The sequence below is a fragment of the Mugil cephalus genome, chromosome 15 (genome assembly GCF_022458985.1).
Source record: "Mugil cephalus isolate CIBA_MC_2020 chromosome 15, CIBA_Mcephalus_1.1, whole genome shotgun sequence".
Taxonomy (NCBI): domain Eukaryota; kingdom Metazoa; phylum Chordata; class Actinopteri; order Mugiliformes; family Mugilidae; genus Mugil; species Mugil cephalus.
Genome location: NC_061784.1, coordinates 6,234,366 through 6,249,501, shown reverse-complemented (window position 1 = coordinate 6,249,501; position 15,136 = coordinate 6,234,366). Strand labels below are relative to the sequence as shown.

General features: G+C 43.0%; 2 protein-coding genes across 2 annotated transcripts; one reads left to right on the top strand and one right to left on the bottom strand.

Annotated features, from left to right (window-relative positions):
- Positions 1-1,572: 1,572 nt before the first annotated feature.
- cenpv (centromere protein V) lies at positions 1,573-3,183 on the top strand. Its single transcript, XM_047606350.1, has 5 exons — positions 1,573-1,807; positions 2,058-2,150; positions 2,260-2,329; positions 2,414-2,528; positions 2,882-3,183. The coding sequence occupies exons 2-5, from the start codon at positions 2,059-2,061 to the stop codon at positions 3,025-3,027; spliced, it is 423 nt and encodes a 140-aa protein (XP_047462306.1). The 5' UTR covers positions 1,573-1,807; position 2,058; the 3' UTR covers positions 3,028-3,183.
- Positions 3,036-14,928, bottom strand: pigl (phosphatidylinositol glycan anchor biosynthesis, class L). The gene is made up of 7 exons (XM_047606349.1): positions 14,624-14,928; positions 13,744-13,843; positions 7,724-7,814; positions 6,461-6,528; positions 5,191-5,222; positions 3,683-3,816; positions 3,036-3,498 (listed from the first exon to the last, which is right to left on the bottom strand). Exons 1-7 carry the CDS (start codon positions 14,880-14,882, stop codon positions 3,370-3,372), a joined length of 813 nt encoding a protein of 270 aa, XP_047462305.1. The 5' UTR covers positions 14,883-14,928; the 3' UTR covers positions 3,036-3,369.
- Positions 14,929-15,136: the final 208 nt, after the last annotated feature.

The following is a 15,136-nucleotide window of genomic DNA, read 5'->3' as shown; positions in this document are numbered from 1 at the left end:
GTGAAAAATACTGTGGCGGAACAATATCTTACTGCACTGCGACACGGCTCCAGAATTTGCTGGAACCACCACAGCAACAGGAACCTTCTCCGAGCTTCTGATTGGATGGCGCAGCTTTGTTTGTCTAGCCAGTGATTGGTTGCTATGTTACATTAAGCGAAGTTTGATGACTACGTTGTGCTTCGGGCAATGGGGTTATAACGAAATCCTTGTAATGATTGTATGCGACCTAAATAGATATACTTTTGTAATATTCTAGGCCATTGACATGTCGACCGCGTATTAGACCTTTATTGCCCTGCTTCTATGTAATGTGAACTCACTGCCCGTTGTTTTAGTAGATTGTATCAAGTCAGAATGATAAGTATTTGTGAGACTGCCATGCGCACGGGACATGTGCAGACATGAACTCAGCTGATCTCCTCAGCTGGCCCTGTTAACAGATGGAAACGTGCTTGACAAAAAACGTGCCACCAGCTTTTCCAACAGGACCTGTTTGACCTTATTATCTGGCAAACTATTCTCATTACACTGGCCATCTTAATGAAGAAAGATACAACTATAACATTTATTTATGAGGAGAATGTGCTGATTCTGATGTAAGGCAAGGTTACTGGTCAAAGTCCATGATCATGATCTGAAACGTGACACCATGTTAAGTAGGCCTGTGTCTGATTTAACCAAGCTTAAGTTCTCAACTAAAATTAAACTGAGCACTTTGATGGTTGACTGCTACAGTGCGTTACACAGAATATGGACATCAGACTAAAAATAAAGTTACTGTAAATTAAAAGCTATGGTTGACTCTTGAATATTGAAAGTATTCTTATCATAATGCACACAAGGGAAGGGGAACCATATTGTCTACATTGTGGAACAATCATTAGCACTTTGCTTCCTCACAGGACAATAAGTGACCATTTCTAGCCCCATAACCAAATTTCTATCTTTGTGGCTGAGCAGTTATTACAGCTCAAGAGTACCCATGGCCTATTTGTCTAATGTATGTTTAACCTTCTTTGTTCCGCTTTCGAGTCAAATAATTGTTGAGGTTACAGGAAGGTTGCTTTATCAGACAGACAGATATCCGTATCTGGTATGATGTCAACGTCCAGGTTACTGGAAAAGTCCTACAGGATAAACACCAATAACAGATTCAACTGAATATTTGTCGAAGGTTATTTTTTATGATATGTTCGTGGAGTGACCTAGTCAATTAAACCATACCGAGTGAGATTTAGGTCTACAAAAAATTAGTAGGGCAACGACTACAGGGTCCTGGTAAGATAATGTAATCACTTGCAGCTTTACTGCTAAGCACCCACTTTTCGTTCCCACCCCCAGCATAGATAACTGTTGCACAGTTATCTAAACTGAGCAAAACCTCAGAGGGTGGGGGTCTGTAGTCTGCTGGGTTCCTATTTTAGTAGCCATAGATATGACACAGCACTTAAGAGTTCTAATTTATGTATTTAGGTCACACCATTCCTTACTCCAGCCCTCCAGCACGCTGTCATATGACACCCAACCCGTGATATGCCTCACCAGGGCTTTCTAATGCGGGGCTAGTCTCGGTGGCTGCTCCAGTTCAACACATAAGGAATGTGTTTGTGCAAGTCTGCTGTACTTTGCCCTGCCCCTTGCTCGGAATAAATCTCAAACTGTTCCAGGAAAAACATTCAAGCAGGAAATGAGTTTAGCCGAGTACTTTGGACACTATTATCATGTGAAACTAAAGTTGAAACGCGATGTTGATGTTTTAATGAAAATTTTCAGTGTCCACACTGGATCGAAGACATATAGCCAGGTGAGAGAGTTTTAATGCAAATGTGACCCTTGTGACTGACGGTGTGTGGTTTGGCAGGGTGACTGGAATTTTTAGGTGGAACACTGAGCTCAACGTCAACAGGTTTCACAATAAACACGTCACACCAGTTTCACCTGAACTTTGCGTGGGCGCTGGCACCTTCAAGTTCTCGGGTTTTGAAGCGTCAGGAGAATATGCAAACATAAGTATTCATCTGACAGGTTTGTTTTGTTGTTATTTTTGCCTACAGAATGGACCTTGTGAAACATACAGGCGGCTGCCACTGTGGGGCTATCAGATTTGAAGTCTGGAGTTCCCCAGACCTCCATGTTTTTCATTGCAAGTATGGGAAATTATTTCAATGATACAGTCTTATAAATACAAATAAATCAAAATATATTTGACTCTTGATTTCATATAATGCTTCATCTACAATCCAATTTTTCTTCCAGTTGTAGTATTTGCACTAAGAAGCAAAATCACCATTTCATTGTCCCAAAAAATCAGTTCAAGCTCCTACAGGTAAGAGACCCGCTCATTTTACAGTGTTTCCCAGAAATGAAAAAGGAAACTGTAAAATTTTTATTCCCTTTCTTTTCCCTCCAGGGGTTGGATAATCTGTCCACATACACGTTTAACACTCACGTTGCGAGACACACCTTTTGCAAGACTTGTGGAGTTCAAAGTTTCTACACTCCACGTTCCAACCCTGATGGATACGGTATGACCTCTAGTCGCTGACACAAGACAGTCACACTGGTCTCATGTGTTTGTTTCATCACTGTGCCGTGTTTACTCCAAACGAATTCTGCTGCGTTTACTCCAAAATAACCGACACAGTCTGCTGTTTAATGCCCTGATTTAATGGCGTTTGCGGAAAACAGAGAAGATATGTTCACAGTCAGAGTTAAGTGGCTATCCTGGAATGTAGTGGCTATGAGGAAGCCAACCTTGACACCTAATAATTTGCATTACTGTACTGGAAAAGCCGGCTCGTCTCTAAAAATGCTCAGGAGACAATGGGCTGCGTTGTTCACGTGCATATCAATGTGATTGCTGCTCTTATCTCCCCAGGTGTTGCTCCACACTGTCTGGATCCAGGGACTGTGCACAGCGTCACTGTGGAGAAGTTTTGTGGGGAGAAGTGGGAAGAAAGCATGCAAGCTCACAAAACCATCAAAGACATGTCTAATCCTGAAGCAAACACACAGCACAAATAACACGGCTGTAATTTAAGAACCAACCTTTTTTTAATCAGATTCATAAGACACGAACAGTATTTTCATGATTCGTTGAAATAACAATAAAAGAAGCCCCAACACAGTGTTGTTTTGTACAGTGTTACGACGGAAACAATAAAGTAGTCAGAAAGCTTTCAGGAAGACTTGTCAGTTTTCTTTCATGGAAAGTGCTTATGAAAAAAAAACAGGCTACTACAGCCGGTAAAGTCACATTGGTACACATCACATTTGTAAACAGCTATTCAATTCACTTCCACAAGTATCACTGTATCTTAGTGGACAGGCAGTGTAGCAATCAGTGCTTCAGGATGAGGCGACCTTTTAATAGATCTTCAGGTTCTTCGGTCCCTGTGGGATCATTTGGAACGTGTTTACCAACATGTAGCGAGAGAAGGTGATATAGAGATAGCGAAACCACAGAAGTTGAGTCCGATGGCAGAGCATGGCGGCCTAAAAGAGGAAAGAGGGATTTTTAAGAGACAATACAAAGCGCTGCTCCATTTCCAATTGATGGATGTTGTTTCTTCAGCACATATACCGCACATAACTCTTATTTGGAAGTGTCAAAACAGGTTTGTCCTCTAAAAGGGGGCATGTTTCTTGCCAACAAACTGTCTACTTGGAGGAGGCTTACCCTGGCTCGCCTGTAGCCCTGTGAGCCTATAATGCAGTGGAGGCATGAGGGCAGCAGCCAGCTGAGGGGAAGCTCCAGGAAGGAGATGTACTTCCTGAGGAGGCCGACAGTCACCAGGGACAGCAAACAGCAGTCTGGCAGTAAAGATAGAGACCTAGTCAGCTGTTAATGTCCTTAAACACTCAATACAGAAGCGGACCGTTAACTAGGTCGTTGCGCTTTTTGTGCAGCACTTGTGTCATAATCCATGTAAAATGAGAACATATGGTCCTGTTAAATCCAAAAAAACAAAGCTGAAACAACAGCAACTGGACTTGATTTTTTTTTTTTTTTTTTTGCTGCACCCCTCCAATCTGATCCAAGTAGCTTCTTCAGCTCTAAACGACTTGGGTTGGGAGTTGGGGTTTAAACAGGAACATTAGGAACATATGTAGTCCAATTGCCACAGACATCTGGTACTGTTGTACTGTACTAAAATATCGCACAGACTGCACTGACTCATGCAGCAAGGGCTTGTGGAGCTCACGTATCTCAAAACCGCAAGTTGTGAGCAGGGAGCCTTGTTTTACAGCCAAGTGAAGAGGCTTAATGTTGGCCTAATTCTCTTGTACCTCCCTTACAGTAACGCCAGCCAATCAGGTGGAGGAATAAGTGCCCGTTAACAAATAACCATGATCAATGCCATTTCCTGCACCCGAACCGGGCCAAGGTTGACAGAGCTCACTCTGTCCTAAACAAAGTGGGCGTGATAAAGTCTTCCCACTATCTGGCCACATAGTCCAGCAGTTCAGATCACATATATGATTAACTCCATGGCCGTGTCCCATCGTGTTGCCTAATCAAACTCTGTGGTAAGATGCCCTCCCTACTGCCCCACTTTTCCTTTCACATTCTGTTTAAGAAAATCCCCACGAGTATCATCATGGGACCATTCAGAAGACAGGCGAAAGTAAAAAGCCAACTCTGTTTCTATCTAAAGATGTGATTATGTCTGGATTTTTAGTGGCAACATCATATGCAGTCTGAGGGCGCATTCCTGGTGTTAATCAGCAGACCAAAAAGAACGGAAGGAGAGCGCGCACACAGCGTTGGTGAGGTGCTGACAGCCGGAACAAAACCGTGAAACATAAGGAAGTCGCACACTCATAGCTCTGATACAGAAAGTACAGCTTGTGTTAATCAGCAGAGGAAAATACGTGTTGGTGACACCAGACTCATGCAGCCGTCTTGACCAGGAGAGGGAGCTGTACATTAACAAAACTCTCAGTCTGAGTCAGCGTCGACAGTACTTTCCAGGCTCCTCAACGTGAAACTGAAGCCTGCAGTCAGCGAGCTCCTCCACTCATTTCGATCTTACGTGATTGTGCGGCAGTTTTCCCGATTCAATAATGAAATTACACATTTAAAGGAAACCGTTTACACCGAAACAACTGGGGTCCCCTTTTCTGTGGCCAGCAGACCTGAACGCATTCAAAAACCACTTTTCGTTTTGCTTCTGTCACACCTACCATTGGGTACTTGTCCAGTGGAAGCCAGATGTCTGTAAGAGAGAAAAAAACAAAACAAAACAACAGAACAACAGAACATGTCAATTTATGCAAACATTGTCAAAGACATAACACATCCATCTGATGTTGCAACTGGGAACTAAAACAGCACCAATGTGTGTTTGTATTTGCCAATACGTAACCAAGATTAGACTTTTGGTTACTCTCGTTACCTCATAAATAGGCAAAAAGTCATTGTGAAACAAGCTATTGCCAAAATTCTTTGTTGTTTTTTGGTCGCTGAACGGTTTTCATTCTTCATTTTCGCCACAAGAACCGTTTCTTTCCATCGGCGCACACACACACACCCTGCCACAGACTTTTTAAACACAGCGCATTACAAAAACTCCCCCTAACCCTAATTAATGCTCACCTTCTTAACGCACAATATGTACAGTACTGTTTACTCTCCATCCATGTATTTTTAAGGGTTCTTTACTGTTTGATTATGGACTCATCTGTATGTTTATCGTACTAACCACCACAACAAATCCCTCCATATGTGGCGACAAAAAGAATTCTGATTCATTTCAAATTTGAATTACTATACATTAACTCACTAAACTAAACTAAAAGAAAACAAGGTTTTCCTCCGAGGCGGCATTTTCTATAAGCGATAGCTGTTTCCATGTTGACAGGAACGTTTTTTGGAGGTTTGCAGCGCTGTGGAGCTAGTACACAGCCCCTCTGGGCTCCGGCCAAATGGGAATCATGAGATGTGATTTGAAGAGCTCACATCTTATCAACAGATGAGGCCCACAGATTGACACAGACTCATAACAACCAAAGGACGATATCTGAAGGGCAGTGTAAAGGACCGCGACGTACATTTCACAGTACAAAACATAAGAGAGAAAAAACCAAGAAACCAAGAGTCTGATGCAACTTGCTTGGTAGGCTTCTCCAAAACCAGATCTCCCTCCCACCTCACCACTTCAGGGACAGGATTTACTGCTGCTCGCTGGGAGCAGAGCCGAGTGCCTCTGAGGACTCTGTTTGGATGACCTCTCCGCTATGTAACAAACCGATACTGAAAAACACGGTGTGTGTGTGTGTGTGTTGGTAAAACATTTGGAGAGGCTGATGTCGACGCAAGTCTAAATGTTCTGCATTTTCCTGGATAGTGTTTTACGATTGCGGGGTGGGCTGCCGCCTGTGTTTAAGCCGCATAACGTCCATGAGCGCAACCGCTTTTTTTTCTGACAGCAAAGCCGCGGCGTCCAGCCTGTACCTGACAGCTTTATAGATGGCCGTGTGATTGGCATGGCCGCTCACTCCTCTGCCATCGAAGGTCAGCACCTGAAACAACAAAACATCTCAGTGTGTGGGTGAAAAGCCCGGCTCCGGGCGCCTAAAAGTGATTTTAAATAAACCATGGCGAAAAAAACAGAGGGACGGAGTGTTTCCTTGGGTTGGTGGAAGGCTTTCTGTGCCTGCTGCTTGGCAGCTGACAACTGATATTTAAAAGGCTTTTACTTTTACTGCATGCTTGCACACCAGAGGAAACAGGTGAAAGAAAGAAAGAAATTAGGGCAAAGGGAGAGGAAAAAGTGCTCGACTGAAAACGGGAGTATTCACTGGGCTTAGGTGTGTTCTACCACGACCGTGTACTTGCAGTCAAGCGTACGTTTAAGCTTACAACCACACACACAGTATCTAGTATTAAATTACTTGTGAACTCTGGAAAATCAACCCAGTACCAAGGCGTTAGACCAAAGAAACAATATTACCGAGAGGAGGAGAATGAAACTCAACTACTTGTTTGTTATTGCGTTGATTTTCCCTCCATGTATTCAACAGAGATTTGTCTGAGACTGACATGACTCTTTGGCCTACTTTGTGGATTTGAGGTGCTTCTCCCTACTGAGCTCGACAGGATGGGAGGAGACGGTGTGCTTGTTTGTCGTCTTGATTAAAAAGAGGGAAAAAAATCAGCAGCTTAAGGACAGACAAACCCAGTTGTATGTCCTTATCGTCTACTTCACAGATTTTTTTTTTCAAGCTATTGCTGCTGTATTTGTTATTTCATGCAAAGACTATTTTTGCCCTTGTCAAGATAGGCTGGATAAAAAAAAGCCTTTGATTCTAAATACGTCACATTCCCATTGGCTAATAGCGTGGAACTGCACTGGGAACGATAAAGATCTCTGCGTTAACGACAAAATGGACAGAATCTCTGCTGGAGCAGAGGCCATTTCCCCCTGCTTTTAAGGAGGCTCCCAATTCCTAATTGCCCCTCGGGGATAAATAAAGTTTTTTTTTTCTGATTCTGATTCACAAAGCAGCCCAAAGACAGGATTATTACGCAGACTGCAGTCAAACTGAGATAATGAACTAGGAAGCTGTGGTGCCAAAGCGTACATCAAAAACTACAATGCAGGACAAGAGTTTCTTACACAGAACGGCAGGGAAACTGTGTGTTAACACCAAACAGGAAATGACAGGAAAGCCGCTGCTTTGAAAGACAAAAATCTCAAGGCGGAGCGGAGCCTACCATGTTGAAGGAATGAGCCCTTATGTGCTTCAGAATTTCTGAAGAGACCAGAGAGATGCTCCATTCTGCTTTGGGATCATCAGGAAGTTTTCTGGAGGGCAAGAAAAGGACTCTAGTTATCTAGCTAGTTAATATTACAAATTTCCACAAATACAGTATTAGTATAATCTATTGTGTAACCTCACTGTGACCTAAAGTCGCCATATTTTTGCACAGCGCTAGAACACATACTGTTATGAAATGCAAACACAAGGTAGTGCCGGGAAGAGCAGAGTCTGCGGCCCGCTTGGCCCTCAGCATTGTGTTCATCTGAAACTGCAGCCCGGAGGCAACACAGAGCACATACGAGACACCATCAGCCTACGCTCTTGGCCGGCTCGACATGCATACACAGGAATAACAGAGTAAAGCTTTACGGTTGCTCAATATCCTCCAAAACTCAAGAGAGTCACAAAAAAGCAGAGGAAGAACAGCGCACAAAACATACTCAGACAAACATAAATATGAATTAATCTGACACATTTCATAAAAAACAAAAAACAAACAAAAAAAACACAAAGCCCTGTGTTGCATTATAACAGTTAACATTTCACAAGCAGCAAAGGAAGCTGGCTCACTGCCGACAGCACATGTTGTCATTTTGTGTCCCAATCTGTCTGTGATGATGTGTTTTTTTTTGTTTTTTTTGCCGCCTTCCAATGATGTATAGACTGAATAAGTAATCAGTTACCCAAGGAAATAATGAGCAGATAAACTGCCAGTGGCAGCCTGACATGTGGGTATACATGAGTGCATAGAGTGGGAGGGGGGGTTGTGTGCAGCAGGGTGTCAACAGTTGCTTCCCTCCCCTTGGTTGCAAACAATGAGCCAGGACAGTCGGGCTAGCAGAGGGAAGTGATGGATTAGAACACAAATCTATTGGGTGCCAGTGATGTGAGGGTCAGGCTTTGGTGTAAAGGCTGGAGGTGGGGTTAGGGGGGCAGGCCGTGTCGTGTGGCGGGGGGACGGGGGTTCAGAGGCGGGTTAAAACTGTATGTCATCGAGTGAATGCGTGACACTGACCCTTTGATACCAGCTACATATAATAAGATCTGTGTGTGCGTGTGCAGTGTGGGAGTCGGCCGTGTTGTAAACAAATGTTAAACGCGCCGTGAATGAGCGAAGAAGAAGGCCAATGTCCTCATTTGTGTCTGCTTTGGACTGGAAGGAGAAAAAAAAAAAGGTAAAGCAGCTGTGAGAGACCGGAGTACACAAACATTAACTTAGATAATATCCTACTGAGTTAAATGCTACATTTTTCCCCACTGCTGCTTCTATTCATTTATTATTTTAGGCACACCGCCTTACAGCTTCACAACCGTAGCTAAGCGCGAGCCTGCAAGGAGAGAGGAAAAAATGAACAAAAGATATGACACCTGACCTTTCTCAAGCGGGATGCAAGCTGAGTGTCAGCATCGCCATGGCAACAGTGCAAAATGTCCTAGAGTAACCTCCCCAGCTCCCCTTTGTAGCTTTGCATGTGGACGTCTAATTGCTTACAGGCATCTGTATGCAGTTGTTGAACTTTGGCCCAGTAAAAGGATTCTGCTGTGTGTGTGTGTGTATCAGAGAGAGCTTGTTTAGTCTGGTCACATGGACCATAGGCCTGTGAAACTGCCAGACTTCTGTCCACAGAGTCAGATTATATGTCCCGTTGGGAACGGCTGAGATTCCCCGTACACGCTGACAGTACATCCGCAATACAGAACCGTTTAAAAAAAACAAACAACAACAAAAAAAAAAAAACACAGTTACTTACCGACATACGTGGGCATTCAATATTCATGAGCACAACGATGGAATAACGCTGTTAACCGTGGGACTAAGGCCGTCTGTGTTATTTTGAACGCGTGCAGGAAGAAGTGCAATCTAATGTGACATAATTATAGTCTGTTGCAGGCTGTGGGTTTCAGTAAATGGAAAAGAAAGCGTTGGGCTATGCAGGGGCCGATGTGTGGTGCTGACACACGTATCTGGAGTAAAGGCACAGCCAGAGGTCAGTGGCAGGGCTGGAACATCTCATCACAGTTTAATACACCCTGTCATGTCCTTATGAATTAGCTGGGGTTATTTTTACTGCGGATCAATGTATATTTAAACGTGTGCGCTGGGGGGGGGGGCGTCACTGCGGCGAGATACATCTGAAGTGTGTTCACGGGGGAAGTGCTGTTACAGGAGTCAGAAGAAAAACGAAATGAGAGACAGAGCGATGTCTCGCGGATAATGCAATGACGAAGTGCAAAGGCTGGATTTGTGCGGTGAGCAGCTATAATCGAGTTCAGGGAGCAGACAGAGGTCAAGCCGGAGCAGGGCAGCAGAGCGTGGTCAGATCGAGCCTGATCACAAAAGGCCCCACCGTGCAACCGGGACCCCTGATACTGTCAACACAGCTGTCCCATTCACCGGGCACGAAAGAGAAAATCCTATTTTAAAGCAGAATTCGCGTGTTATTCCTGTCGTCTTAGAGAGCCAGGATAAACTCGTGAGTGAGCCCGGCTCACCCAGATCTGTCATCGTGAAACATAACCCACACTGCGCTTTTGTGAAGCTCAAGTGGGGAAGGTCTGGTGGAAACAGTGCACGACACCACCCTGATTAATAAGATGACTGCGGATAGACTACGAGTGGGACTGCGTCAAGGCGGATTTCTCAGCACACGTCCGGGTCGGTGTGTTCACGCGGTAAAAAATAGTAAGCCGCCTGGCTGCCGTGCCCAAAACAAATAATCTGGTGTCACAAACACAGAGGATCTGCTTCAGATTCTTCAAATATATCACATCACACATAAAATCTGAGCCCCTGAGTCGAGGTGCTCAACTTCACTGCATCAGTGCATCGTCTGCGACGACTTCCCTGACAGCCTCCGAAAAACAGACGATTTAGCCGGAGATCAGTACCACAGCTACAGCATGTGAGCTACACTAACCCACAGTCATCCTCGTAATCCCATTATCCAGCTAAAGTGTACAGCAAATGACAGCAGTTTAGTTTATGTGGCTCTATATAAGTTGTTTCCCAAACAACTAATCCTCAAAGCCAGAGAAACATCAGAAGTCATTGTGTGTTTAGCACGTGGAGCGCAAATCCAATATTTATCTCCATATCCTTTACAGTTTCCGCACTGACACATCGATGTACACATTACTGAAAAACAAACAGTGTAATACTGCAGGAGTTTTATAGGACCATTATCTACAGGTGACATACGGCAGTAAAATCACATCAAACCCTGCAACCAAAACCGAACATTATAACTTCCCCACAGATAAGATTAGTTACAGCGCAACATAAGATGTGATTTATCTAAACAGGTTGTATATGGCTTTTATGATTCAACACAAATCACGAAAGCTTCAAACTGGAGAAGATTGGAAGTCTACAATGACTTCATGTCAGCTTGACACGTGAGGAAGACAGAGAGGGGTCAAAACTGTACAAGATGTACATCTGAACATGTCGAGCAGAAAAGGTTGAGAGCAAAGCCAAAGTGTGGTCAGCCATGTAGAGACGTACAAAGAGAAGAGAGAAAAAAAAAAACAGATTGCAGTGACCTACATTTGAAGTACTTAGAGTGTTGCCAAAATGTATCCCACAGTCCTTGGCAGTTGGCTTCAGCAGACATGGACAAAGGGAGGAGGGGTGGAAGAGGAGAGAGCAAGAGAGGAAAACATAGAGGGAGAGGGGGAGAGAGAGGGAGGGAGAGAGAGAGAGAGAGAGAGAGAGTCTGGTTCGCAGTGAATGGGGTCTGGGCTCTCAAAGTGCTGATTAGGTATGTGTGTTTTGGGCACACAGGAGAATACACAGAAAGGGAAAACGGGCTCCACTCCAGTTCAGCAGAAGAGCAGACAACACTGAGATCAAAGTTCAGCTATATTCTGTGTGCACAAGATGATAAAGCTGTGAAGTCACACACACAAGCAATGCTCTCTAGGGCAGACAACCTGGGCAGGCTGCCAGCTTATTACTGCGAGTTCCAGGTTAACGCCAGAGTTCATGCAGCTCTGCTGGCGAGCCAACATGTAGATAGACCCGAGGTTCCCAGAACCTCCAAACATTTTCGAGGAAAGCTGCAGGACTGATTCGCATGGAAAAAAAAAAAAAAAAAAAAAAAAAAAAAGATACTGCCTTTGTAACTTGACCTCACCAATAACCAGAAACAATAAAAACTTTTGAAGAAAAATCCTCATGATGTATTTAGAGCTAATTTTCCACAAGAAAATAGTTATTTACACGCAGTGACACGCTTAATTTTAAGTTCTGCCTCTGAAATGTTTAAAGGTTTTCCAGGGCAACACATAAATAAAAGCTGGACTGTCACTTTGTTATATAACCCTAAACTGACCTAAAAAAAAGAAAAGGAAAACCTAAGTTTTTCAGCTCACTTCAGCTACCTGGTACTGAAGAAAAGGGAATTTGGGTTTTTGGGTAACAACTAAATATTATGCAATTAACAGTAAAGTGCCTCTCAAAAATCACATCAGGCAAAAATAAGACATGTATGTTTAATTTGCTTTAATTACAGTTAAAACCTTGCTTTACTTTTTAGTTATCAATATATACACTGATCAGGCATAACATTATGACCGGTGAAGTAGTAACATTGATCATGTTGTGACAATTCATTGTTCTGCTGAGAAACTCTTGGACCTATAATTCATGTGCATGTTACTTAGACATGTATCCCCCATCTAGACCAGACCAGACACCCCCACCCCATAGCAATGATACTCCTTGAATGCAGCAAGGATCCCCAGCAGGATGCAGCCTGACACAGATACACACAAAAACAATTTAGAAGAAACGTTAAGAACTGCACAAGGTGTTGACCTGGCCTCCAAATTCACTAGATCCCAAACTGATCAAGTATCTGTGGGATGATCCACAGAGACCCCTCCTCTTAGGATCCAAAGACCCCCACTTTCAACATTCTGTTGCCAGACACCACAGGACACCCTCCATTCTCTGATGAGTCGCGACTGCTTTGGAGGCACAATTAAGACCTACACAATATTAGGAAGGTGGTCATAATGTTATGCCTAATCTGTCAAAATAGCCATGTAGATACATACTGCAAATAGAGAGAGAGATTGAGGCCACTCTGGGACGTTTCGGCTTTTTAAAGGGCTTTGTGTCCCGCGGGGCCTACCAGTGCCTTTATTTCCTCTCATTTATTTCCTCTGTGACAGAAAGGTAATACATCAGGTTGGGCTAGATTCTAGCTATTGTAGAGAGAATGGATGGGTGTGATTTGTGGTTAACTCTGTTTGTTCTCATAGACACTGGGTGGAGGGGAGAGGGCTGATTGTGCTCCATCAGACAGACATACTGACAGATGACTCCAGTGAAAGCGGAAAATGCATATTTTGTTATGTGAACCCTTTTAACGACAAATGACCTCAAATTCTTGATTAGTAGATTATTACAGCCCAACACAAATTCTTTCAACATTAAAGGCAGGGCATGTCATTTATTTCTGGCGTTATTTTGTCCAAATTCGATAACAGCCTGATAGCATATTGTAATTAAAGTGTTATGAGAGAACAATTGACTTCTGTGCTTCCTCTTGGCTGCATTTACACGTTTATAAAATCATCCCATGATGGTATTTTTCCACCAATCACCGGCCATTTTACAGAGTGTCACTGTTTTGTGTGTTCCTATTGGTTACTCAATGGAGGAGTTCTCAATGCCGATGCATAAAGAGACGAGATGCTCGTGCCAGAGTCGCACACACTGTGTACCGGTCTAATTAACGAAAAAACATGTCTGGGCGGCTTATTTGACCAGTTTTCACAATGAAAAATAGCCTGGGTTTAAATGTGTTCACAGGAAAGAGGAGGGAGTGGAACTGTGGCTGTTAACAAGAAGGGGGAGGAGGACAGCTCAGATTTTACATACCCTGCCTTTAAATGCACACAGCTGAAATACTGTTATAATACTGTGATCTGTATACTGTGTGTTTGGTGCAGGTGTTTGCTTACTTATGGTTCACTATGGTGACTCTGGAGGCCGGTATGCCCAGCACCGCACAGCTGTTGAGAAGTTCTTCTTTACGCTGAGCTCCTTGATTGTAGTAGTTTCCTGTTTAACAGTGGAAGACAAATTAGACTAGAGATATAATGAAGTAAATTATGTATAATTTCTGTTCCTTTCATTCATCCATTATCTGTGAATGTTTATCCTAGAGGGCCGTGGGGGTCTGGAGCCTATCTGGAGCATGTGTTTGGACACGTCTAAGATCAAGATAATTTGAAATATAGTATTTTCCTTAGTTGTATAATAATCACCTACTTATGAGTTTGGGTGGATCACAATGATGTTAAGAGTGCCATGTTTTATATGTTTATTTTTTTATTTAATTTAATTTTATATTATGGTTGAACCAATGGCATCTATGAAATGTACTAGGCTGGGGGATAAATGCCGATACTTTCCAATTTTAAGCGTACTTTAAATTTTGTACATGGCTCGTAACCATGAATCATAAAGAATCTATAGAGTGAAGTGAAACCCCTGCAGACGCCTTGCAGAACCCCACTGCTATCAGTTCATCAGGTGCACACCACATAGTTTAATTTTAATAGGACTGCAACAGCAGCAACACAAAATGTATTTAAAAATTTAAGTGCTAAATCAAACCAGTAGGTAGATATGGTTTCCTCACTGACCAGTTTTGGAGTAGAGTACTTTCACACTTTTCTTCAAAGGGAATATTTAATATTTTGCTAACTACTTTCTTTTGACTCGCATGAGTAAAGAGTCCAACAACAGATAGCCACGCCATAGCAGGAGCAGTCTACCTCTATATGATTATACTGATTTATCTTTGTGTATGCAAATAAAAGTGTGCCGCCACCGTACCTTCAGATAGACACAGCAAATGGACGCGGGCATTTAATTCAACGAGTCGTACAATCGTTGGCGAGAAGAACATACATTCATCATCCGGATGCGCAGTTACAATCAGAGCCCTGACATCACAACCGTTTGAGTCTCTGCTTGATGAAACGTTCAACAAATGTTTCAACGACTTCATCAAAGTCCGCCGATGTCGATAGTAAATGCATTTTATCACAACCAAATAGGATAAAACGACGAAGACAACCAAGTAAATACTCATTATTTTGACCGTTACCGTAAACAACCCGTGTAAAGACAAATGTCCAGCATCGAAAAGGTTCCACGTGTAAAACGTTGCAGTATGTCTGCGATTTTAAACTTTCCTTCTTTGAAAAATACAAATAGTAGTAGTACATTTAAGTACAACAGAATTGTCTGCCCATGCAAATCACCACAATGTATTTTTTTAATGTTTTAAAGTCACTGACGTTTCTTATGTTATTTGAATCTAAATAAACTTATTATGCGAGAAGG

What these genes read in the sequence shown, in the direction of transcription:
- cenpv (XM_047606350.1), top strand. Translation starts at nt 2,059, where the DNA reads ATGGACCTTGTGAAACATACAGGCGGCTGCCACTGTGGGGCTATCAGA. An exon ending in CTCCATGTTTTTCATTGCAA is followed by an intron (nt 2,151 to 2,259) that starts GTATGGGAAATT and finishes TTTTTCTTCCAG; the next exon opens with TTGTAGTATTTGCACTAAGA. An exon ending in TTCCAACCCTGATGGATACG is followed by an intron (nt 2,529 to 2,881) that starts GTATGACCTCTA and finishes TTATCTCCCCAG; the next exon opens with GTGTTGCTCCACACTGTCTG.
- pigl (XM_047606349.1), bottom strand. Translation starts at nt 14,882, where the DNA reads ATGAGTATTTACTTGGTTGTCTTCGTCGTTTTATCCTATTTGGTTGTG. An exon ending in GCCATCTATAAAGCTGTCAG is followed by an intron (nt 5,223 to 6,460) that starts GTACAGGCTGGA and finishes TCTCTCTTACAG; the next exon opens with ACATCTGGCTTCCACTGGAC. An exon ending in AGGGCTACAGGCGAGCCAGG is followed by an intron (nt 3,499 to 3,682) that starts GTAAGCCTCCTC and finishes TTCCTCTTTTAG; the next exon opens with GCCGCCATGCTCTGCCATCG.